Below are 27,160 nucleotides of genomic sequence, written 5' to 3'. Positions count from 1 at the left end.
TCAGATATGTCGTGCTACTGTATAAAGGAAATCGTTTAATTTTATGTTCATAACACCACTTGTTACGTACTGTACAGGTGTTGTTTGAGGCCGGGGGCCTAAATGCAAAATAAACAAAACAAAAAAAACACAAAAAAACCCAACAAAAACGGTTGATTGATTTATAGTATTATTGTGTAGTATTGTAAGGGTTGATATAGCTTTGTATAGTGTTGTAGTGGTGTATATATCATTGTACAGTGTAGTGAAGGTGTACATGCCAATGTAAAGTGATGGGAAGTGTGTATGTAGCTTATATAAAGTTCTAATGTAAAGGTTTATATGGCTTTGTGTAGTGTTGTAGAGGTATATATAGCTTTTTGTAGTGTTGTATAGATGTATATATAGCCATGTGTAGCTAGGTAAAGGTGTATTTTATAAGTTAACATGAGTTCGCGAGTTTAAAATAGAGATGTTTCAGGTGTACAGATGTTTATAGCTCTGCATTGCGTTGCAGTGTCTATAACATTTTGTTGCATTATCTTTGTACTGGTGTCTATTCTTTGAAACATACACGCGTTGTGTGTCAGACAGACAGACAGACAGATTGTCTACATGGTGTAATATATTGTGCGTTGCCTTTATTTTATGTACTAGCATAACACAAATATGAATGACTTCATTGCGTTGTATATTGTGTATATAGCATGGATTTGAGTTGTATAAGTGGATACATCATTGTATTACATTGTAGGAATAGTGGTTTCTTGTACTTGAACTGGTAGAGGTGACATGTATCTCTCCTTAGATATGACGTACTATAGTGCATTCCCCTCAACTTGCAGGACTATTGTTAAAAGCGGCGTGTGTGTGTGTGTGTGTGTGTGTGTGTGTGTGTGTGTGTGTGTGTGTGTGTGTGTGTGTGTGTGTGTGTGATATTTGACGTATGACTGTGTAAATATGAACCCCAGTGTACAGCATTGTAGTGGTGTATATAGCATGGTGCTGTTTTCACATGTTGTCACCACTGTGGATTCTGAAGGAAATGTATGCCTAACATAATGTATACCGCGTATGGTATGGTGTTTCATACTCTGTTTATGTCACCCAGCTATGCAACGTGCCACAGGATAAATAGAAACACAGCACTGTGTATGCAGTATTGTATGGTGCACCCTTTCTCCAGTCAGTTTAAAACGTTCGATCTACCAAATATTTCAGGTGTACAGGTGTTTATAGCTTGCATTGTGTTGCAGTAGTTTAGTCATTGCCTATAACATTTTGTTGCTGTTGTGTATATGCCATGTATAGTCGTGTATTGCTGTGTGCGCGAATGTGAGTTATAACGGTCTATATAGCCCGGGTCACCATGTTATTGTGAGCACAGTAGGCTTTGTGTGTCTGCCACCCCATTGATTGAACCTAGCGCTGCAGAAATTGGAACGCAGCACTAGTTCAATCTTTCCCAGTCTGTTTAATTTCTTTGTTCCTCCAAAATTCCCAAGTGTAATCTATTGTAGAAATTTGTAACATTCTTTAGCCACACTTAATGTGCAATTTGTTAGCTGTTAGCAAAGTATTTCCGGGTTTTTCTTTACTGGTTCATTTTGAACAAGAATCAGTTCGCTGCCTAACGGAGCCTCATGGGTACGCTGGGGGAGTTCGGGGTGTACAGTGGCTAGCAGACATTATTTGGTGCTGACTGCTGTACAGCCTAAATTGTAAATCACGGAAAAAAGTTGAAATCGCTTTAATTTGTACTGCATGACTTATATTTACTAATAAAAATACAGAAATTCCTAACTGACTTCATGTTCATTATTTGTTTCTTGAATGAGAATCGAAATCCTGATTAGTACAAGCTGCAGCTTATCTTCATTTTGTGTTACAACAATCAATATACTTCAGCCATTTCATGACATTTCATCTATATATGGTGGATAGGAGTGTTCTGAGGTCTGGATGCTCAGGACGCAGCAAGTTTCAAACAAACAGGTGTAAATGCTTCAAAGCCAAGCTGAAATGCAACAATCGCTGAAACAATAGTTTTAACTGTTAGTGACAAGAGGTTACATCCAATTGTGATCCAATTTTGTAGATTAAGTCATTATGTGAAATTTCATAAAATGACTAAAGGGTATTGGTTTTTGTTACACAAAAAAAAGCTGACCCTATTATTCATTTCACGAAATAACTGATTTCACAGTCTGACTGTAACACACACATATGCCTCTGAGTGTGCCTTCACGCGCCTGTGTGTGAGTGTGTTCGTCCTTGCGTGTGCATATGTCCGTGGGTATACGTCTGTGTGTACCTACATTTATATGCACGTGCGTGTGCGTGTGTCAGTGTGTGCACGTATATACATACGTGTGTCTATGTGTATACGTAAGTGTGTATGTGTATGAGAATGCGGACGATATGTACATACGCGTGTGTACATGTATACGTACGTGTAAGTGTGTATGTGTATGAGAATGCGGACGATATGTACATACGCGTGTGTACATGTATACGTGTGTGTACGTGTAGACGAACGTGTGTGCACGTGTAGACCTACGTGTGTGTCACGTGTATACGTACTTGTGTGAATACGTGGATACACAAGTGAACCTCTACTACAGAGCACATTAGTTTCTCACACAAGTGTTTCTCTACTACAGAACATATTGATTACTGACACAAGTGGACCTCTACTACAGAGCACATTAGTTTCTCACACAAGTGTTTCTCTACTACAGAACATATTGATTACTGACACAAGTGGACCTCTACTACAGAGCACATTAGTTTCTCACACCAGTGTTTCTCTACTACAGAACATATTGATTACTGACATAAATGGACCTCTACTACGAGGCATAATGATGATTGCATTGGTCCAGATTAGGTGTAACGCCGTCTTGAAGTTGTAGTGCGGTGTTAAACAACAAACACTGAAGGTCTTCGCTGTAGCTGCATCACCTAACAACATCTCCACGACGACATTTGCGGAACCACAGGATATTACCTATAGATGTTAATGATTTATGAATAAGATTCTTAATTTAGGAGTCTGTTGTTGGTAACACACCAAAAAGCAGTATCCAATCGGTGTTCCCAACAGGTTCGTGAACACACTCACGCTCCATTCTCGTCCATACAGTAGGTAACCTGGTGGTGTAAGCGTCCGCTCGGCACGCCGAAGACCCGGGTTCGATTTCCCATATGTGTACAGTGTGTGAAGCCTATTTCTGGCGTCTGCAATAGTGCTAAACGTGGTGTAAAACCTCAACCACTCATTCCATAAAGTGATGGAATCATGAAAGGAGCATACTGTTGAGTCTCGATGTATATCAGGTTTTAGATGGTTTTGCAATGCCAAATCGACGAAGTCCCTACTGGGATTCCATACCATTTTGACATTTTTGACCTGTACTTGAAAGTATGAAAGTATTCGACAATATGGACAGCCACATATGTAGGTGCCATATCTCATAATGACAGGTCAAAATGAGAGTACTGAAATTGAGTTTATTTGGATTTATCGCTGTAATACATTTTCCAGTTACTGCATGAGAAATGTGATTGCAGTGAAATCTGTGTGCCGCGGCTGATCCTGGCGAAGGAGTTTCACACAGTCCAGTCTACGAAGGATAAGACGAGACCTAGATGACAGGAGTTGCCCAGTCATCGTGTTCTGACATATTTGGAAACTTTATTTGTTGAATGGTTTGTTGATGTTTGGGTGTTATACATTGTCAAGTCAACCCATGGCCACGGTTCGAATGCTGGTTTACCCAGATCATATTTCTGGCTGATGCACGTCCCGAGTGCTCCAACTGATGCTCACGGTGTCCGGCAGTGATGTCGGACCCAGAATGGTTCATGTGAACTACCATTACCACACGAGACAATACACATTCAGTATTTGGTTTGTTTTATTAATCAAGGGCGTCATAATAGATTTTGCACAACATCCCATTCTCTTTAAAAGTACTGTTTGCACATGAAGTGATGTATTATAAAGGATTATTGTCATGAGGTCAGTAAATGATGAAAATCAGCGGGAACTTGCAAATTCTTAGCAAAGCTTTACACCAAAAACTCAGCTGTTCACATGTGCGATATTTGCACTTGCTTTTCAGCAATTCGATGCCCCAAGTTTTTAATTTTCAACTTAACCATATATATATGCATAACATTTAGTGCGTGCTTCATGTAAGGGTAAACTTTTAGTGGGTAGTATAGTTTCATGGGTTTGAATGCCCCCTTTTGAGGGGATACATGTCCAACAACAAGTTAATCACAAAAACAAACATGCTGACATTGGACGATACAGGTTGTCACCCTCATGTAGTTAGTTACTCAGGAGCCAAGGGATGACGTCACTTCACATGACGTCACTGTATCACGTCGTCTTATTTCGTTATAGAACATACTTCCCAGCAGCAGAACAACATAGATGCTCGTTGCTTTCTCACGGGTCAAACAGGATCTTTCTTACGTGTCTCACAGGCCTCGCCTGTAATTCTGGGTGCAAAGTTTAGAGTACAAAAGTCGAAGTAGAAAGTTAATTTCCTGTGGCAGTATCAGCGGAACATTGCGGCTTAACATGGTGGATGTTTCCTTGGGTCAATCATATACGTGTCATTCTGCAGTTTTAATCTGCAGACCCTTTCCTCGGATATACGCCGGGAGCTCTTCAAACTTGTAGAAGGAGCACAACGCCAGTAAAGATATTGTTCATTTGGGACAAGCAAACCCACTGAAAGCATTGATCCACGAACTAGCAGTTTCCTTCACAGCTGAGAACAGCGAGGAGAGATATATGCTTGGGAAACTTTGTGCCCTGCTCCACTCCCTGGTACACATCCGAGGTGCACAGTGTATAAGACGTGTTATCTACTCCATGTCGCGGTCTGAGGTACACACCAAAGGTATATGGTTTATAACACGTGTTATCTACTCCATGCCCCGGTCTGTGGTACACACCCAAGGTAAATGGTGTATAACACCTGTTAGCTGCTCATTGTCCCGGTCTGTGGTACACACCCAAGTCACGTGGATAATGTATAAAGGGAGGTCAGTGAAGGGTTGTCTGGTTGAAGCTCACAGGGTACACTAACTTGAGCAACTCTCATAACACAAACATAATATCAATGTTATAACAGATATTCGCATACAGTTTATGCGCGTTATAATATTACACAGTCAACTATCTACATAGATAGTTATCTCCCCTTGGTGTAGAACAGGATTTCACGGAAGGGTGTAATATTTGATGTGTAGTCAAATGATCTGATGGGATTTTTATATTTCAAGGACCAGCCCTGAATATCTATACGAGATAGCTGGAAATGTCCACATGTGTTTCTGACGAACAAACAATAGAGTTTCAGCGAGTTCCTTTGCTGTTCAGTTTCAATATTTTCAAAGCTTCCTTGTACGTTGGAGGAGGGGCTTCTTCCACAGAGGAAGCAGATGTGGACCTGATTAAAGACAATACAGGCAAATGCATCCCCGATATCCGTGTTGATCGGCCATTGTGTATCTCTACTTCCGGTTCATATGTGGGATTGTCATAAACACTGACTTCCGGTGCTTGTTTATGGCAAGGGCAGTCACACTGAGCGGGCTGGACTGTTGGGTGAGAGTTGGGAGCCTCGGGGTCTGTGATCGTTGTGGAGGCACTGCTTTCGGAAGAACTGCTTTCAGTGAGCGAGTTCGATCTCGAAGATGATGGAGACGCCGCGGATGAAGACGTGGTTGCTGATGTTATCATGACGTCCTGTTCATGTTCAGATGAAGTGGAAAGAGATTCGTTTGAGACTTCAGTGTCACGATTTGTCAAATGTCTGTCCCTAAAAATGCCACATTGGGACGATTTGCACTTTCTGCACAAAGAGTAATGTCGAGAGAGCAGGAAGGGCCCTCCATTCAAACCAAACAGTTCCTGGTAGCTCGGTGGAGGAAGAAACACTTCAGGGTGAACCGCCTCCTCGTCTTGCGCTGGACGTCGCGCACGCGTGGAGCGCCTGTTCCGGCGACGTCTCTTGTCAAAGGTGCACGACCAGCAAATACGGAACAGGAAGATGACGACCGGAATAGCTGCGAGGACGATGTAAATGCGCATGTCAAATCGGGGAACCCTTCTTGAACCCTTCCTTTCCTCGTCCTCGTCTTGTGTCGTGTCTCCTTTCGCGAGGACGCTCTTCAGTGCTGCAAACACGGAGAGGAGATGAATAGTTTGCGTGAAATTATGTTGTTGCTGCGACACACGCATTCCTTCTGTTTAACGTAAAATCGAGAAATGTCACTAAAGACATGCCGACAACCAAATCCCCAAGCCTAAACGCGCTGTTACCATTGTTCGCCTCCTACAACCAGCTTATGTTGCTAGGGACAACGCAATGTATAGTGGGAAACTGTACTTAGTAACCTTTAGTCCCCGAAAGTTAATTTATTTAATAGAATGTTACTAAATCTCAGTGGAGCCTGGGCGAATCTTTAGGCAATCTAGACTTGTGTACGATTCCTATTTATTTATTTTCTTGTGTTTTAGGGGCATACTTCATCAATGAAAGAAAAAGATTTTCATAATAACAAAATATTTTCTTAAAATGAATTTTTATATAGAAAATTCACACTAGGTTAATATTAAAAAATAATCTATAAATATTTTACCTGAGGGTATCAACATCAGCTCCAATTGAAACAGCATAACCAAATTAAATGAGATAATGGGAGATAACTCTTGTCCATGTTTACGTCCGGTAAAATGCTTGTGTGGCCAAAATATGAGGAAGTATGATCAGAAACAAAATAAGGGGAAGAAACTGCGTAAGAAATACGCGCTCCTACTGTCACATCACTTCCGGCATGCGCACACACCATGGCATCCAACCACCTTAAAACACTCAATTAAAATCTGATTTAACAAAATTTTGAAAAAAAACCCCAACAAAACAAATCCCAAATGGAGCCCTGGAAAAGCTTTAGGCAGTCTAGGCTTGAATACAATTCCTGTTTATTTGTCATCTGGGGTCTGGGGGTCACAATGTGGGTGAACCCAGAAAAAGCTCTAACAAATTGTTTAAAAAAACCCAAAACAAATCCCAATGGAGCCTTGGACAATCTATAGGCAGTATAGGCTTGAATACAGTTCTGGGTTATTCATCATCTAGGGTTCACAATGTGCGTGAACCCAGAAAACCGTAAAATACATCATACAGAGAAACGGAAGTATTCACGCCACATAAAGACACGTACGTTGACAGAAGAATCTGATCCTGTAGTTATTGCATATTCCGGAAGTCTGGTCACTATTCCTGCAGGCTAGACCCGCAGTGGAGCAAGGCAATGACAGACTGTCTTCCCTCACGATGTCGTCGACGTCACCGTTGTCGACAGCGCAGTCAGCTCTGGTGATGCTGTGAGTTGACGGGCAGATATTCCGTCTCAGAGCCTGTAAATTGGACAGTGTTATAGTTCATATAGTTTATCGTGAACAGGGTCAACAAGGGACTAAACAGCTGACTCATCATTTCTCAGGTAATAGGCAACGCGGCCAATGAACATTAACACACAGTCGGGGTACATGAATTACATCACCCACCCCAGTGATGGACTGAACCGTTTCGTAGTCGCCGTCGCCGCTCACAGGGTCGTCCACGTCGTACCATTCAGTCCAGTACTCCCGTTCGTCCTGCCTTAGTCGGGATGCTGCAACAGACAATGGTATTGATGATGATTATTGTAACAATAATAAGAGATCCGGTGTGTGGGTAAGTGTACACACGATTTCTGATTCTCTGTCTGTGGCATGTGACATGCTAGAAAAGTTCCGTTATCAGCTCTCCTACCGGGTACCCATTCCCTGCTGGGCCAGCAGAGGATTATTTCCAGTGCTAACTTATCTAAGGAGACATCGACGTGCGACACTTGCTCTGGTGGTTGCGCGTGTATGACACGGCTCTAGTGGCAATGTGCACTGGCGTTCTACGATGCGTGAGAAAGGCAATAGTACCTCATGCGCTGACGGTATACGACGAGCGGGTGAGGCAATATTACCTCATGCCCTGGCATTTTACGATGAATGAGAGAGGCAATAATTGTGGGTAAGGCAGTATAAACTCATACCCTGGCAGTATATGATGAGTGAGTGAGGCAGTATTACAGTGTTCCCAGAAATTATTGAGAAAATCTTTGTTTTTTTCTAATGATGCTAAGATTGGAAAAAGGGCTTTCACTATGCACTAAGCATACTAAATAAGGGAGACAACTCTTGAAGGCTTAGAAGGCAGCTCATTACGTCAAGAGTTATTTCCCTTGTCTGAGCAGACGGCTTCCTGCGTTGACATGGCAGAATTTACAGCAAGAGAGAAAAGAAAGCTCATTCTAGATGATTTTGAAAGGGGTGAGGCTGATGCTAAAGTGTTAGCTTGTAGACATGGTATTCCTCTTTCTACAGTATACAGAACTTTGAAGAATATTCAAACAGGAACCGGGATAGAGCACAAAGCAGGGGCAGGTCGGCTAGGAAATTCAGTGTTGTGGATCGCCGAAAACTTGGGCAGATTGTGAGTAGGGGCAAATTGAAAAGTGTTGAGAACATCAGAAATGAAATGATTAGCAGAGGAAGTCCTCAGGTATGCTATGAAACAGTTAGGCAGGAATTACAGAGACTTAATTGGGTGAAAAAACGTGGAATTCCCTCGCCGTTGATGAAAGATGCACAAAAGGAAAAACGTTTAAACTGGTGTCGGGCTCATGAAAATCAAGATTCTTTTCGGATGAAAGTTCTGTTTGGACCAAAGATACTGTCAAACCTATCTACCAGCGACCAAAACATAGCCCGAAGTTTCACATGTGGGGTGGCATATCGGCTCGCGGAGTGACGCCATTGTGTGTTTTCACGGGAAACTTGACAAAAGAAAGATACGTTGACATTCTAAATGGTCACCTTCTTCCGACAGCACAAACATTGTATGAAGATGATTGGATTTTCCAGCATGATAATGACCCAAAACACACTGCGCGCTACACAAAATAGTGGTTGTCGGGCGAAAATGTTCAAGTTTTAGACTGGCCCAGTTACAGCCCAGACCTAAACCCAATTGAGAATGTGTGGGGAGTCATGAAGGACAGAATAAACTAAAAGGGACTGAGAAATATTGAAGATATGAAGGCCGAGGTGGTCCAATATTGGGATACCCTGTCACACGATTACCTACAAACTTTGATGGGTAGTGTGCCTAGGCGTATTCAGGCATGCATTGCTGAGCGAGGAGGTCTAACAAAGTACTAAAACAAGACTGAGACTGTAAATGGATGATGTTTTAACGTGTTTATGTAAGTAAAACGCCAGAAGTTAATAAACGTAATGAGTTACATGACGCAACATGATTCTCAATAATTTCTGGGAATACTATTTCTCACAGACTGGTGGTATACAATGAGTAAGTGAAGCAATATCTCATGCCCTGACGGTATATAATGATTGAGCGAGGCAACATTACCTCCTACCCTGGTGATATACGATGAGTCAGTGAGTCAGTATTACCTCATGCCCTAGTGGTATACGATAAGTGAGTCAGTCAGTATTACCTCATGCCTTAGTGGTATACGATAAGTGAGTCAGTCAGTATTACCTCATGCCGTGGTGGTATACAATGAGTAAGTGAGGCAGTATTACCTCATGCCGTTGTGGTATACAATGAGTAAGTGAGGCAGTATTGCCTCATGCCCTGGTGGTATACAATGAGTAAGTGAGGCAATATCACCCCATGGCCTGACGGTATACGATGAGTGAGTGAGGCAATATTAACTCACGGCCTAGTGGTTTACGATGGGTGAGTGAGGCAATATTACCTCATGGCCTGACGGTATTCGATGAGTGAGTAAGGAACTCTTGCTTCATGCCCTGATGGTGTGCTACATACGCTGATCCAGGTTGTAAAGTGGTTTAAATACAACGTAAACAGGACATGATAAGTAAACAACAAGTGGGCCAAGTTGAGAGCATAGATACCCGCCAGCCAACACTGGTAGCTACATCAGGTCAGATGACTTCCTTTTGGGACAAATGAGATACCATCGGAGCTATGAGTGTTTTAATACATCCTTGTGGTAGGGGAGCGGCTGGGCGGCGTCTGGTCAGGTGTCTATAGGATGGTGTTGAAGGAGGAAGTCACACACCCTGGATTATCCGGTGCATTATATCCCTCTCACACGCTGGTGACAGGCTGACTAAAGGAGGGTACCACGGAGAGGTGGGAGTAGCGTGGTGGTTAATGCGTTCGCCCGTTACGCGAAGGTCCAGGTTCGATTTGGTGTAATGCACTCGTGGAATATTGCTAAAAGAGGCTTCAAACCCAAATCACTCACTCACCGAACGTGACACACTGGGTAAGCGAGGGCACAACTAGTCATAGAAACGTCTTTGAGGTTGCACAAATTCGGTTGAAAAGAGCCCAATCTAAGGGTGCAAACTAACTAAAGAGAAATACATGGGCTCAAATTAAATGAAGTGAAATATTTCAAGAGATTATCGGAAATATGCAGGACACCCCTATACACACGATACGCATACCTTCAAGGACACACCAAAACTAGCTGAAACAAAAAGCAGGTAACACGGAACGAAATACCATAATTCATCATATTTGTAAGAATGAAATACTGTAAATACTGATGAAAATAGAAGTGATATTTTCACTGAGTAGAATAACATGTTATTTCACTGAGTAGAATATCACTTTTGCTGACTTACTCGATGTCTCCATCATTTACAAACAGTGATGAAATTATAATAAACAGAATATTTTGTTACTGTTGTCAATAACATGTATATTTCATCTCGTGGTCTGACAAAGCTGATATGTTCACTCGTGCGCCACTCGTGCGCCATGAAATTTAACAACTTTGTGTTAACAACAATATGACAACTTTAACAAAATACCCTCTATTTATTACCTACGAGGGCAAAAATATCGGGGTTCACATTTTCCATACGATGCCTAGAGCAAATTATTACTCGCTTGTGGAAGATACTGCAATGCAATATTTTTACAGCAATATTAGTGAAATACCCCAAGACGTATAAAGTTCACACTTATGACGTCACAATGCTGATGTCGCGATGGTACCAGACGTCATACAGTTCACAGTTATGACGTCACAATGCTGATGTCGCAATGGTACCGGACCTTGCTAGACTCGCGGAAAGCTGAGTCATCACACTGGGAGCTAGGAGCCGTAGTTTCTATCAATATATGTTACAAAATACTAAACTCGCTTCAGTGAAATACCATTTTCATTAAACTCGTTTGATACCAAATCATTAACTCGTTTAATAACAGTTATATTACACTGAAGTCGTTTGGTATCCTCTATACATCAAAGATATCATGGTGACGTCACGAACAATGCTATGACGTCACGTTTCTTCAGGGACGTTGCGTTCTACATGCAGAGACGGCGGGAAGCCAAAGTTCATTTTAGGTATATTTGCCTCAATTTGACGGTAACAGAATATTATATCCGTGCCCATATCATACTATGTTACGAGAAATACCAACACTAGGTACTCGTAAACATAGTATGTCATAGGCACTCATGTAATATCTTGTATATAGACTAAGCATCTGCAACAAGCATGCATAGTGGTCACCAGAAGTATATTTACCTTGACCGCCACGAAAACAGTTACTAGTTCCGGATTTCACGTAGACGAAACGTAGACCCGGATGTGTCTTTTCCGAAAATGATCGTTTACTGTGGACATGCTGGGGATTATTTAGTGTCCTTGTGTTAAGACCGTTTTATAATGTACTTTCGTTTGTAGAACTGACACAGGTGTCTACATTAGAATGCACAAGAGGAAGACTAAATATTATTAAAACTCGAGTGAGTGGTATACACTCTATAACGTCCAATGTTTGGGAGAGTTCATACAGCAGGCACATTTACTCCCCCGTTAGTAAGCTTATCGATAACACACACGTACGATTCCCCATCCCCAGATATAACCCGATCTCCGGGTTAGTAAACAGAACACATTACATACATGTTTACAACATGCCTGTGTACCTAGTGACTCACAATGGCGATAACAGTCACAATAACGAGCCCCGTCATAAATGGATACACACATCATATACCGCGTCTACTTCCGTGACTGAACATCTTAAACATCAAAACCGTATTTCATTGTTGATGTATTCTTATTCCTACCGCTCATGAATAGAGTATACAACCATGCTAGGTTACAAATTTGGAAAAGCCCCGAGCTTTAAACGAACTGAAAGATCACAACTAATGACGACAGGTACAAGTTGTTTGTGACCCGTTTTTAACTATCGAAATAGTTAATATTTTTCATATTTACGTTGAAAAAGTAATCACAGTACCCCAGGTGTGTACTTTCTTTTGTACCTCAGTATACAGTTAGTCAACCGTTATTCATGAACGTGGTTTCATCTTTGCTTCGTAAAACGGTCAGGGGACATTCTCAAAGAACCTTTATTCAAATTGGAAGTTGGAGACCTAATTAATAGTACGGTGATAATTAACACATTAAGGCCACATGACAACCAGTAGTGACGTATGACTGGATCAACAGTGCGTCATACCACCATGATTTGTTAACCTTTCACAAGACGAAGGGAAAAGGGCAAACTGGTATCTGTCTCTCACTGTGGACTGAAGGGAGTCTGTCTCGTCAGTTCGTAATACTGCCAAGATATGCTAGCCATCCATTCATGGCAACTGGTATTTGTCATTTAATGTTGATTTGCGGGAGTCCGTCTCCTCTTGCAGCGCCACTCCGCGTTCAACCAACGTGGTCGGCGACCTGTGAAATTGAAGCAGTTGTTTCCCTTCCCACAGGCAAATTGTAGTGCAAATATGGTTGCGCATCAAAGAGAAAATGGTCAGTCTTCGCATATAAAAAGACTGCTCATTTTCTCTTTGTAGCACAGCCTTATTTGCGCTACAGTTTCCGTGTACCATGCCATACACGTTCAGATGGGGAACAATTCCGCACTTGGTATTTAAAATTGTACATTATCCCTTGGCAGAAAGCACATCGCCCTACGTCCCTTCCAAGCTGGTCAACAGAGGGTGTCAGTCGTTTGTAGCTACACTGTCCCTCTAACAGTTCTCAGCTCAGTATGGAGAGAGGCTGGTGATGCCGCCCTACATCACTATGCATTCTGATGATGCGCAATCATGCACGCAACGGACCAGTCTCCCCTACTTGGGACCGCCTCTATCCCCGGGGATAACAGACTGATGACGGTTGTTGTCTACTTCCGCTTCCGTCTGTGTGAATACAGGGTTGACACAAACGTGCGGCCGATTGGATCAGGTTGTGGACAAGATCACGGCACACTGTGGCCGTCATTATTCAAACCACTACCCACTATCTAGTTCGATAAGAACATATCAACGTTTCGATATAGGCTACGGGTATCGAAACATCGCACTTACGGATGTTTCTTCAATATTGTTCGTCCCAACCTCTAAAATGCCACTGATAGAAATCATGGAAGGTAACTCTGGCAATACCCGTTATATCACCTTTGTGACTGGTTGATTGATTGGTGCTGTGGCCCGTGATGGTTTCCGGTTACGATGTGCCCCATCAAACTGTGATGGGCGTATGGGGTGAGACTCGGGGATGGTTGATGGTGTGTCCCTCAAGGTGTGGATCACTGCATACAGCACCACAGAGTTGTCTGGTGTCCAGACTCGAACCATATAGCAGGGGTATTGTGAGTGCTTAGCCAAACAGCCAACAACTAACCAGTGTGACCCGGATGTGTTAGGACACCGTTCATTAATCATGATAAGTGATAGATACTGGTTTACAGCCTAAATATATGTCATCTGTAGGTTAACGTTGGTCTGGCGTTCATGTCGACGTCGCTTAATACGTCCACACCTATCCAGGAACTCAAAACTGATTCGGAGCTCATCTGAAAAGCCCAAGTAACACAGTGACGTCTGGCCTCGGGAACTGAGATGAGTTGAATGTAGACGGTTTCTGGGCCCAAATTCGCGTAACCTGATTTCGATTCATTCAAGAACGTAGTAACATTGGCCGTAGATGTTACACGCTTTCTATCGCTGGTTCATACACAAACAGTTAATGAAATCGGGTAAACCACAACTGTATGATAAAAAGAACCAACAAATGATTAATATCAGAGACAATAGAACTTCCTGAAAGGTGTCAAGATTAGGAATGACACCGCCCTATGCACGTGTCAGTGGGTATGCCTTGCCTTATCAACGTAGACTACCCAAGGTTCTTGTTGAATCGTATTGTCTCTCATTGGACAAGTGTTTGTGTTACCCTACCCGTGGCTCTGACTTTCAAAACAGATTACTCTAAATATAATATGTGTGTGTGTGTATATATATATATGATATGAGTGTGTGTGTGTGTGTGTGTGTGTGTGTGTGTGTGTGTGTGTGTGTGTGTACACATTTCGTGTAACAAAAACGTTAATGAGTGCTCTGAGCTCAAATGCTGAATGCTGAGTTCTCACCTGCATGTTGCTGTAGACAATGGTTATCTAGCAGCCGCTGTATCCGGAAGATGGTCCACTGAGACAGTTATCGTTCTCTACTGGGCTTGAGACCGTCCAAACGAACATATGTCATAACTCGGTTATCACATATGTCGGTCACGTGACCAGGGTACAGTTACTGTGCTCAACATACTGTTGAGCGGTTACACGTTAAGTGGCGGAATACATATGCATAATAAGGAAATCAGTGAGAATAGGACGTTACCAGGAACAAATAAGGCTTCGAAAAAAGAAGGGCACGTCTCCGCAGCGCTGCCCATCTATTCATACTTTGCCAATTACCACCCCAGCGCACCTGTTCATCGCTGTCCAGTACTGCCCACGGCGGCATATGAGGTGATCGTACACAGTAATCACACAGCGGCTAGTAATCATTGAGATAATTGTCACAAAATATTCTTCTCTTTCAATGTAAGCAATACGTGTGCTGACCAGCCGACGTCAGATAATGAGATATTGTCTGGAAATTGTCAGATTATGTAACAGACAGTTGGACAGGTGCTAACCACTATATAGCTCACCTGCCTACAACATATACACCTCATTATCAAGACGGATTGTCAGAGGAACACCTAAAAGGGAGCATCTCAAACGTTCTAACCTTAAAATGAACGGAACTAGGTGAATGGGTGAGTGAGTTTTACAACAGTTTGATGGGGATTGTGCGTGATTGCCAAATCGGTTTACATTGAGACTCATTCGACAAGGACACATGTTTTGACAACCCGACTTTCAATTGGTCAGTTTTTAGGAAAAGCGCGGTATATCGGACCAATTCAGTTCCGTATCCTTTCTGGCGAGAACATCAGAAGAAAATTATGTAACTGACTTATCGGTTTATTACTGATTATAACATATATGTTTAAGGATTACTGGTGGTAGATTGCTGATTCTGAACAAGATATATTAGGACTTCAGTTTCTACATTTATTGGAGCGCCATTTCGATTTGATGCCAGCACCATTTTCAAGCAAATATGGTTCATATGTAACACCTTTCTCAAGCATTAATGTCCCATACGTCTGAAGGGAGGTACTGCCATCCACACCGATACCACGCTACACTAACGAGAACATGCAGTCCGGACATACCCTGTTCGTCACTTCACGAATTAGAGCTATCTCCCATTACTGGTTTTTAAGATATTGCGGTCAACCTCTCTATATCGACCTGGATCCATCCACAGACGGAAGCGGAAGTAGAAACCATACGTCATCAGTAACAAACATGTTAGGCCAGGGATTCTGAGATGGAGGCTGTTGCAAGTTGCACATGCATGACGAAGGGACGGCTAATGGATTGCGTGATTGCGCGTCCTCAAGATACCGATGTTCGTGCTTTCAGTCACTAGCTTAACAGGTCCATACTGAACTGATGAACTGAGAGCTGGAACGCTGGGTACAGTAGCGTTAAACAGCATTAACGTCACCCATCACCACGATTTGAACATCAAACTGAGCTGGGTAAAGCGTAGTACAACCTGGCTATAACTACTGTTATCAAATACCCTCAAACACTGATTCATTGCCACGACGCGAAGCGAGTTCTGTCATTTTATTGTGTAATACGAGTTTTGAGATGGTCCCCGTCAGGTGAACTGTCCACCTTTGACTGCTGACGAGGATGTGATTGAGTTGTGTAACACGACAGTGGTCACCTCAGAAGGACGTCGATGACTTTGCACTTCCAGTGTAAAAGTAATTCTGATGCAAGGCCACATTACGGTCACGTGTCCTACCACCTGATGGCGTCTTGATGGCGTAGCTGTATCTGTACACTCTTCAAGTTAATCAACATCGTCGTCATTTGGGTCCGGTCACACGTTCTCAATGCCCCTGCTGCCTTTGTGTAATGAGTGATTGGTTGTTTTAATAAGTTTACAAGATACCATTAAGTACGTGTACTGGACGGTTTAGTCGGAGTTAAACTATTTTCTTAACTCGTGTCATGACATTTGTCGCTCTACCTTCACGTGTTCACGTGGTAGCCAATACAGCAAATCCACGATGTCATGATGCCTCCTCATTAAGGTGTTAGTGTGGAAGAAAGAGAGAGCTTACATGGCCGCCACCTTGGTTTTGAACCCACGATCCTGACACGATTAAATAAAGGCATCTTTGGAGCGAACTGTAACCTTGTTCCCTTTGGTAATATGTTCTACTGTCACCTTCCACAAGCTCTGGTGACCTTGAAGGGTACTCAACACAAACAAATTCATGAGGACAAAAGCCTACAAAGGATCTCGAGATCCGTGGCCTGGTGACCACTGACGCTTATCACCGAATACAATGTACATGTCTTCACGTTCATATTATACCTACCTGTACAGCGAATGCATTTACGACTTTAACATCCAAGATTACTTCAGCAACAACGACACCCGATCTGTGCTCCTGAAAACTCCCAAAACACCTGAAGGTTACATTACTCTGTTTTCACAGTTCAAGGCCGCCGAAGCAGTAAACACCTTCGTAACGCTCTGTTGTCTCATATCGGGGTTACCGGGCAGTTAGGGTTCCTCGCACCTCACAAAAACAGGTTGTTTACGCCGATAGTATATTCCACTTCTCAGTGGTGAAATACAGATAAATATGACATGACGTGTCTGACTGACTGTCTGTTACCTGACCTTGGCGGCCGCGGTCTTTGTAACCACACCCAGTCTACCTGGTTTTGGGGGGCATGGTGGGCGATCTGGCTAAGGCGCCAGGCTAGTGATCCAGCGAGGTTGAGGTTTCGGGATCGAGCCCACCTGTGACCGGGTGTGAAAACCTTGGAGTCAACTTTGTGTGCAGACTCTTTCAGTGTTGTCACAACCCCTAGTGTACAGTACACAATCATGTGGACTTAAAAGAACCCAAGAATCCGTTGGTGTATGACCAGATGGTGGCCACATGAACATGTCCATACACCTAGTTGCGGGTACAGCAACGTGCAGTAAACTTGGACAAAGTGATGTGACTATGTGTCCCAGTCCACCCAGCTGTCAATTGGGAACCTCGTTGGAATGAGAGAGCCACAATAAACTCGGTGCGCCTAGTGGCAGCAAGAGTTGTATACTCCCCATGAAGCTGAGACTGACATACGATGTGCTGTTGAGATTGACATCCAGTGATCGAGGGAAAAATACCAGCGGCTTGAGCATGCACTAGTGCGTGGATATGTGCGCTATATAAATATCCCATCCTATATCATATCAAGTTGCCGTTATGCAGATGAACTATTGCTGACTGAGCAAAAACACACATACGAACATTTCATTAGACGACATCACACCTATATCTGAGAATCGCTTGTTGTTTATTGTGCGTGTTCGTTTCATCCCACCTGGTACCTTTATAGCCTTATCGCTGGAATTGCCCCAAAGAACTTTAGCGAGGCAAACGGGTCTGTTTCGACGCTACAGAAATTTTGTGTTTCCATGACATTTAAAATGTGATGTATTGTTGAAAATATATAATGCGTTCAGTCGGACATAATATGCGTGTTGGACAACCTGAGTGAGTGAGTATATCAGTATGTGAACACCAAAATAAAAAAAAACGAGACAAGCCTGTTGAAAAGACTGCACCCTGCTTACAGAGTCAAAAACACCTTATACACAGTCAGTTGTTTACAAAGAGCAGTGCTACTTGACACATCCTACTTAACCCCACCTCTGACCCTGCCTGACGCTCCATACATGATCACAACACATTCCTACCTGTTGATTACAGGTAAACAGATGAAACGTATACGCTACTTCTCAAGAAAACATCTTCCAACAAAACACGAATAATGATTCTGTTATACTTGAATTCGGGAAAGGGAACTGTGGTTCTACTCTGCTGGTCTGACAAGGACAAATCCAAGCCCTATAATTTATAGTCTTACAATCAGTTAACTTTAATAAGGAGGTCGTATATTCTGAGTACCCCAGGTATGGTGGGGCCTCCTGTAAAGATACAGCTGGAATTTATAACACTGCCTTCTGGTGTATCACGACATTATTTACCAAGGGATAAATCTTAATACACAATGCAGAGCCGGACACAGCTTTTCGAGAAAGGGGGTTTGCACACCCTTGAGAAAGAGAGAGCGAACACTTCATTTTCACCCGTTTTCAATGGCTTCCCCTCGGGGTACGCCAATGGAATGGGAGAGTACAAATGTGACATAGACATTTGCTCTAACGAAAACCTCGATTTCATCCGTTCTACTTGCAACGGGAAAACCTGGCCCCAGAAACAACCGATCGATAGTGTTCCACTTTGTATGGAGATAAGTCAGTCTGAGCTAACCTTTACTCTTTGTTTCGTTGCATAATTGTCACTACTTTAATTAGGGCAGTAGGATATGGACAATATAATTTCAGATACATATACATCAATTATTTGTCACATTTCATACACATACATTTCGCCAGACCTGAAAGGGGAACATATTTCCATATTTTTCAGTTCCATGTTTGTTTGCGTGCCAACCCGTCTCCTTCGTCCCTCCGGGGTCATGGCAAGGTCACAGCTACGTGAGGCATTCTGACGGAACGCATGACTTACCTCACCTACCTACCTACCTACCAGAACTTTGTTCACAGTATAATGTAACCTAAAGCTGCTAGAATACACTGATAAGTGAGTAGGCCCAGCTGGGTAGGTCAGGTAGCTCTATTGGGGTGTTTTAAATATATAAACTATTCATTTAGGAACGAAACAAAATTGTAACATTGTTATACGTAAATATTAAACGGTTTGTTTTTTTTATCAAAATACAATTATTTCAAACATCTCCGTACAACTGCACAAATACAACTAAGATATCGATCCGGGGATACGAAGAGATCGGTACAGAAATATTTAAAAATCTAGTCACATTAAATGGCCTGAATGGATGGGATGTGTGTACATACAAGTTGTGGACATTGTAAGAATGGGGTGCTTTCTTTCGACTGCCGTATACCCGACTCCACGCATTAGCTGCGGCGTCTTCACGACACGGGTACTGCTACGAGTTCCGAGAATTACACCTACCCAAAGCATTAACTACCCATAATATATAATGTTTGCAACAGCGATAATCTCACACACAGGTAATATCCATATATTGATCACAGTTCGGTGTAATTCCAAATCGAAAGGGATTGCCTATGTTTGTTTGGCTGTTTGTCACACCTTTCCCGTAAAACTATTTACCACACTGTGAGCAAGAAACATTTATTGAAACATGCATGAGTTAATAACATTTTAGAGGATGTAGGCCTGCAGTCAAGGATACATGATATGTTTGGGAGATAGTGTGCGTGTGTGTGTGTGCGTGTGCGTGTGCGTGTGCGTGTGCGTGTGTGTGTGCGGGCGTGTTTGCATATGTCTGCATCTGCGTTTTCCTGAGCAGTCTTAGTCAGGTTAACGTAATAGTAATGTTAACATTTTTTGTAAATTGTAAGAACCTTTATGTCAAACTGTGATCTAAGGCTGTGATAGTATCACAGTAAAGGGTGCCCATTGACAATAGGATCAATGAATATGCTTCAGATACTCACAGGTTGAGCTGTCTGCCTCGTCTGTGGTGTTCATTGATTCTGTGTGAACGCATGAGAACATCAGCGAACTCAGGACGATGATCGCCGAAGTTTTCGCCATTGCTTTTGACACGTCTGCTCGTCTACTTTTGAACCTCTTCAAAGTGATCTTCAGTTCTAGGCAATACCTGAATCTTCTGGAAACTAGTTCCTTGAATGAGTTCAGAATGAAGCTATCGATCGTCTGTTTCGCTGCAGTTTACAACTGCCGTCTTAAAGGCGACCTTGCTTGAACAGGCTCTGAGTCATACACCAAGTTATCTAAAAGTTCAATGAGAAGTCACTATAGCACACTTTTCGTTCAAAACAGATCTTTTTCATAAAGCAGATGTCACTCGATCTCCAATCTCCGTCGGAATGCTTGTGTTGTCGTCTGCCCGTGTCTATAAATACCAACAACCACATCTACCCGAGTCGTCATTGGCTCTGACTAAACATGCGTGTCGATATTCAGGTAAACTTTGACCGTGTGCACTCACGCTAACGCAGACTTGTTTCAAAACAATAGCTGGCACGTTCTCGAAGTTCTTAATAAGGTATAAGCAAATGTGTCACGTGACTCGGCAGGGGTCCTCGATGGCTCTGTGCCAGCGCTCCGGGCCTGTGGTTGTTCCACTTCGCCAGCGGTGAGAAAAGTTTGTTGTCATAGATGTCTTGAGAACCGTAACTATCTAAAAAAATGTGTGTGTAACATACTACCGTGGTGTTGTTAGAAAGTGACACAGCACATTTGCTATTGTTGAATGTCATGAGTGAGTGAAGTCGGGTTCAACGCCTCTTTCGCTAGTGGTCCGGAGCGTGAGTTTGGTGTGGGAACAACATTAGAAGTGAAACAGGTCTCTGATGTTTACAATGCTCACTCATCAGCCGCCATTAAATATACCCTTCTTAACATAAGTGAAATGGACAAACAACTTATATTTATTTACACTTTAGAAAAAGGCATTACTGAGTTAATTGCTATTTAATAAACAACAAGCAACTGATACCACAACCTGCGCATATGAAATATCCGAACAATGGACTGGTGCAAACAACCTTAAAAATATATTATCTCGCAAAAGAAACCCGTAGGTATTTTTATCTCTTTTCTTCCAACAATCGTCAAAACATGTAACAAGAGTTTTGGTTACATGATCGCACACAACAGCACAAGTAAAGATCGACTTTACATGAAAATGTTGATTTTGATTAGATTTCTTACAAAGATTAAAAAGCATCACCACAACGCAACAGACCTCAACTTCCAGTTGAAAATGTGCACATCAAAGGGCACGCACTGTCTGCCAAAGAGCATGCACGGTCTGGCAAAGAGCATGCACTGTCTGGCAAAGAGCATGCACTGTCTGGCAAAGAGCATGCACCGTCTGCCAATAAAAACTCAAGATTACTTTCGGAAATGGGCATTCGTTTGAAGGAGTTTCAAGGTCAAATCACTACGTCACGCCTTAGACGCCGCGACACGGATCATTGCAATTTTCAGAATGCATGCTGGAGATTACAAATCTTCTGTTGCCAGGCATCTGAATGTTAGTTTGAGCACTATATCACGGCGTGCAGCTTGTTACAACCAAACAGGCATAACAAATGGCTGTCCCCGTACAGGCAGACCTCGAGTCACCGTTGTAGGCCAAGACAGTTACACCCGGGTACTACATTTGCGTGACTGTATTGCCACGGGGGAGAGCACGGCAGCCAGGGTGTCTCGACTTCGGGGGATATACGGTCAAACAATACGGAACAGACTGAGAGAGATTGGACTGAGAGCCAGGAGATCCGACGCCGGGCCCGTGCTACGTCGTCACCATGACGCTCAACGTCTCCGTTATCTGAAAGTATCCACTTGGTGGTATAGACATTTCGTGCTAAAGTTATGCGAAAATTCATGTACTAAAGTCTATTTATGGACAAGTTATGTATGTTTGGAAATAAAACATTTTCGCAAAAGATTTCTGAGTGATGCAGGATTCTTTTCAAATACAATGTAGTTGATTTGCGGGCTCATTTATTCAAAGCCACGATCATTATACATAGGCTGAGCAAGGAATTTTCAAAGGGGGTGGGGTGGAAGGTGGGGAGAGAGCGGAAGATCAGGGGTTCGAATCCTGGTTGCGTCCGACCAGTATGCGTTACAGTGATACATAGCCTGGCACACGACATCATGGTGATGGGACGAAACATGGTGTGACTGGTTTGCCGGTGGGCTTCAATTGGAATGCAGGATCAGACACCCAGGCACATAGACACACAGACACACGGTCACCATGGATTACCACTCAAACTATTTCTACTGCAAACAGCTCCTCAGCCCACCCCACGTTTTGAGACTGACACGTTGCAGACTTAAACGTAAAACACAAAATGACAGACGCAGCGAGGTTTACCGAAATTTGGAATATATACGGTACTTGATTACGACATAACATGTTAAGTGATAGTGTTGATGACAGTGTCCAAATGTACTGACAAAAGCAGTGGCTGTCGGAGATGTTGTGAGATTATCACCAGGAAAACCGTGAGCCTGGCTAAGAAACCACGGGAGATCGCGGAGGAGGCCGAAATTTCACGTGAGTCAGCGGTACTCGGAAATGCTGAATAATGAAACATCCATGAACAGTGGTTCCTGTCGCAGATGCTGTTGTAGTGTCAGGCAGAAAACGTCGTGGTTGTTTCAGATGAGAAAAGACATGACCGTCTTGCCTTAACAGTAGAAAGTATGGTGTGCGTGTGTGTGTGTGTGCTTGCCTGCGTTCGTGTGCGTGTGTGCGTGCGTGTGTGCGTGCGTGCGTTCGTTCGTGTGTGTGTGTGTGAGAGAGAGAGAGAGAGAGAGGCAGACACAGTAATAGTATAAGTGTCGCTAGACACAGTTACGTCTAAGGAGAGGTTCAGGGAACATATTGGCTGATCCAAGTCAGGTACCACGTACATATCCAATCAGAGACAAGGAAAGGAGTAGGGAAGGTGGTTTTGAGGCATTCATGTAAAACACCCTTCATCAAACGTGAAAAGCAATAGCAAAGGGTCATGAACAGAGCTATGCATAGACTTGAATAGACATTACCTGTCAGCCCACTTTGAATCTCAGTGCGTTTGACAACTCGCCATTTCAAATGGCTCGCACTCGGCAAAGAGAACATCAAGAAAGCTTGAATTCCGATAATCCAGACACTTGTACTGGATCACGATGGGAGTGACTACCTGTCTGAACTGTAGGAAAAGGTTTACCAGAGACGATAATCTACAGAGATATTGGCAGCAGGTGCACTGGATAATGATACCCCTCATGCAGGTGGCAACCCTCCTCATGAGAGAGACATCTACAACCCCAAGAGAGAGACCTATAACCCCAAGAGAGACACCTAGCTCCTGCTCCTCCTCAAGAGAAACACTCTCCTCGCCAAGAGGACCAGCAGCAAAAACAGTTCAGGGTCCTGATTCTTTTGAATGCACTCATTGTGTGACCCTGTGGTTGTGGGAAGTCTGAATTTACCTCTCATGTGCTCCAACATGGCCTGATCCAGCAACAGCCTGCCAGCATTCTTTGGTGTTGTACTCAATGTTAACCGTTATATCAGGACATCAGCGAGCAGCTTCCTCAGGGGACCTTTGTGAAAGGAATTCCATACAACATCACAGACCAGTGGAACATGTTGGTCCTGGATGATTTCCTGCCCAAAGCAAAGCATGACAAGAGCATCTCATGACTGTTTACTCAAACCTCCCATCGCAAGAATATATTGATCTTTCTCTTGGTACAAAATATGTTGCCCAGAGGTAAAGAATCCATTGCTTTGAACGCTCATTATGTCAGCCTTATTCATTATCCCATAATGCGACGTAAAACTAAACTCACTCACTCACTTCTAGACAGACACGGACTCACGCTTTACGGATCCTCTTTGCACCTCCTATTCAAACCAATACATCTAGAAGTAATGTAATCATTTGAAGTGTGAGTCTGACCGAACATTTTACATGGATTTACCTGTACAGGGACGAATGTACTCTACACAGATGGTGCCCCTCCTGTTATCCATGAGTAACTGTTAGATGGTATATGTCAAGTTGACCCTAGACATCTGTGTGCTTGAGCTCATTCGTCAGAAATCTGTTACTTATAACATATGAACTGCTAACCAAACATGTCCCTGAACATTCCCTCAACGTCCCTCAACCAAAACTGGCGTCTGGCGACCGTTATAATACTTGCACCGCGCCAACCTGAACACAAGGGGTGACCAATATCTTCGTAATGTTGGGAAAGAGTCAATTTTGTTGTCCTCAGAACACTCTCGTTGTAGGTTTGCTCGTGTTTTGCATTTAAACTGTTTTGCCATGCATCCTCTGAATAGTTTATGATATCGTTAATTTTTTAAATACTTATTGTACATATAATCATTTCCAAACGTTAAGGGCCGGAAACCTAACAGGAAGCTTTCTTGGATTCATCTTAGAATATGTCTATAACAAACAACAGCTTCAAGATATGCAGGGATTGCAACCGTTCAGTATGAGATTATACGTGTTTTCAGCAAGGGGTGGTACTCGCACACTGGAGAGTCGAGGATGGTACAAACACTGAAATACCAATTCATACTGACATGAGTACCACCCCTTGCTGAAAACACGTATAATCTCATACTGAACGGTTGCAATCCCTGCATATCTTGAAGCTGTTGTTTGTTATAGACATATTCTAAGATGAATCCAAGAAAGCTTCCTTTTAGGTTTCCGGCCCTTAACGTTTGGAAATGATTATATGTACAATAAGTATTTAAAAAATTAACGATATCATAAACTATTCAGAGGATGCATGGCAAAACAGTTTAAATGCAAAACACGAGCAAACCTACAACGAGAGTGTTCTGAGGACAACAAAATTGACTCTTTCCCAACATTACGAAGATATTGGTCCCATTCCGGAACCAGGTTGCGGAAAGGGACGAATCGTTATGAATAACATTGGTCCGTGTGGGCTGGTTTCTTGTAGACACTGGCGTGGAGTTTGTGGGAAGGTGAAAGTCATCTCATCCCTACGGCTTACCATCATCTAATCAAGACCAGACAGTGACCCTTTCCTGACCTATGTCCACCTGGCTTCATAATCATTATCCATTAACACAATTATTAGTCATGTGATCATACTGTATATTAACCTCGTTGACTGCATTAACTAAAATACCCTTCCTTTTGTGCTTGTATTTATTGTGTATATTTTTGTGAATTGTATACGTATTTGATGAAAAAAAAAGAATTTCCTGAGGGATAATAAAGTTATATCTTATCATATCTTATCTTATCTTATCTTATCTTATCTTGAAGAAGTTATCTATCCATAGAAATCGATCTTGTTCAGGAAATCTGTCCCTAAAATAACTTGGAAAGAAACCAGCAATAAAAACAGAAATGTGAGTAAATTAGCATTTGCGTTCTAAACTACCATAGTTCAGAATCAATACATATCACGACAAAGGCGTTACATTTACCGTGTGAGATTTAGTTACTCTTTGTATACGTAAAAACCTTTCAGAACTTTCTAAAGCCCTTTAGGTAGGTCTTTATTAAAATATTCCAGTACAGGGAATACACTCTCTTGTATTTGCATTGGTTCCTTTGAGCAAGTGTCCCAAAACTGTCAACCGTAATCACATATCGACAAGATAACAGATTTATAACGGTCTCCAGTGTATTCCTACAGAGTCCCTACTTATGACTTCTGAGGGAATTTATCATCAGACTTGGTTTATTAACTATTTGCTTGACCTGTTGATTCCAAGAACTTGGACAATGAAGTATGAGGCCAAGATGTTTATGAGACTGGGCAACTTTAAGCAAACATTTTAAGATCTAGTGTAAGTTTAATGGAATTATTTTTTCACGGTAGATGCAATGGAATAAATCTGGTACGGAAAATGATTAATTGTGGAAACCCCGAGCATGAAACCAGAATGTTTATAAATTCAATAGATAGTTTAAAATGCAATCTCAAAGACACGTCTCTAGTTTGATAATTAATTGCAATTAATTTTAACAGGTACAATACAGGTATAATACAGGTAGTATGTGGTATTTTTTTCAAAACAGGGGGGAAGGGGAAATTATAAACTGGTGATGACAAGAAGGGAGTTCACGGTTTTTCAGTAGCTTTAATAACGTATTGTATATCACAGCCGGTTTTGTGGTTTCCATCAAAACGGAAACTGAATATTGTTCCATTTCCGGATGGTTTCTAGTGCGAGTCATTACCCACTCTCCCAAGCAGGGCCCAGCTGGTTTCCATGGTTTAGATTATTGGAGGTTTCAACCTCGTTTCCATGGTTTAGGTTATTGCAGGGTTCAAGCTGGTTTCCATGGTTTTGTTTAACGTAGGCATTTGTTATTTTCAGGTAAAAATCATTTTCAATGTCCGCAGGGCTAAGTGTATTTCACTAAAGGTACTTTTTGTATCCATAACAATTTTGAGTGGACATACTTCAATTTCAGTACCAACAACTTCTTTGGTAAAATAATCTGAAAACAGATTTGATATTTTTGTACATTAAGACACTATATTATATAAAATACAGATAGTGAATCGTTTCTGATCACATTACAGACACGTAGATCAAAACAAAAACAAAACCAAGCAAGGCTTGCAGATGTTTTATCTTTCTAGTGGTGACCTCTTAGTGTTTGCCTACAAAGTTAATATGCTATATGACTGCGATGTTTCTCGGGCTGAGTGAAATAGTACGGTGTAAACAGGCTGCTTGAACCTGGAGAGCGTCGTATTTTATTCAATGGCAGCTGTCGACGATTCCGTAATTTAGGCTGTCAACCCACTCAAAACCTTCCACTCAAACCACCTCCTCTCAATATATGTGCCAACGTCAAAGGGGTTTCGTTGTATCTGGTCTCAGTAGATGAGCATGAGCAGAGTTGAGGCAACTGGGGAACATGACATAACAGTCAAATGACATTATCTCTCGGCAACTGAGGGGCAATGGGGGATGCTTAGTGGTTAAAGTGTCCCGTCGAAAATCCGAGTTCCATTCCTGAAATGTGG

General features: G+C 42.4%; 1 protein-coding gene across 1 annotated transcript; it reads right to left on the bottom strand.

Annotated features, from left to right (window-relative positions):
- Window positions 1-3,881: 3,881 nt before the first annotated feature.
- Window positions 3,882-20,602, bottom strand: LOC137281968 (mucin-5AC-like). Its single transcript, XM_067813711.1, has 4 exons — window positions 20,077-20,602; window positions 7,577-7,683; window positions 7,231-7,426; window positions 3,882-6,180 (listed from the first exon to the last, which is right to left on the bottom strand). The coding sequence occupies exons 1-4, from the start codon at window positions 20,174-20,176 to the stop codon at window positions 5,357-5,359; spliced, it is 1,227 nt and encodes a 408-aa protein (XP_067669812.1). The 5' UTR covers window positions 20,177-20,602; the 3' UTR covers window positions 3,882-5,356.
- Window positions 20,603-27,160: the final 6,558 nt, after the last annotated feature.

The sequence above is a fragment of the Haliotis asinina genome, chromosome 4 (genome assembly GCF_037392515.1).
Source record: "Haliotis asinina isolate JCU_RB_2024 chromosome 4, JCU_Hal_asi_v2, whole genome shotgun sequence".
Classification (NCBI taxonomy): Eukaryota; Metazoa; Mollusca; class Gastropoda; order Lepetellida; family Haliotidae; genus Haliotis; species Haliotis asinina.
Note: the sequence above shows the minus strand (reverse complement) of the source record. Positions and strands in the feature narration are given on the sequence as shown.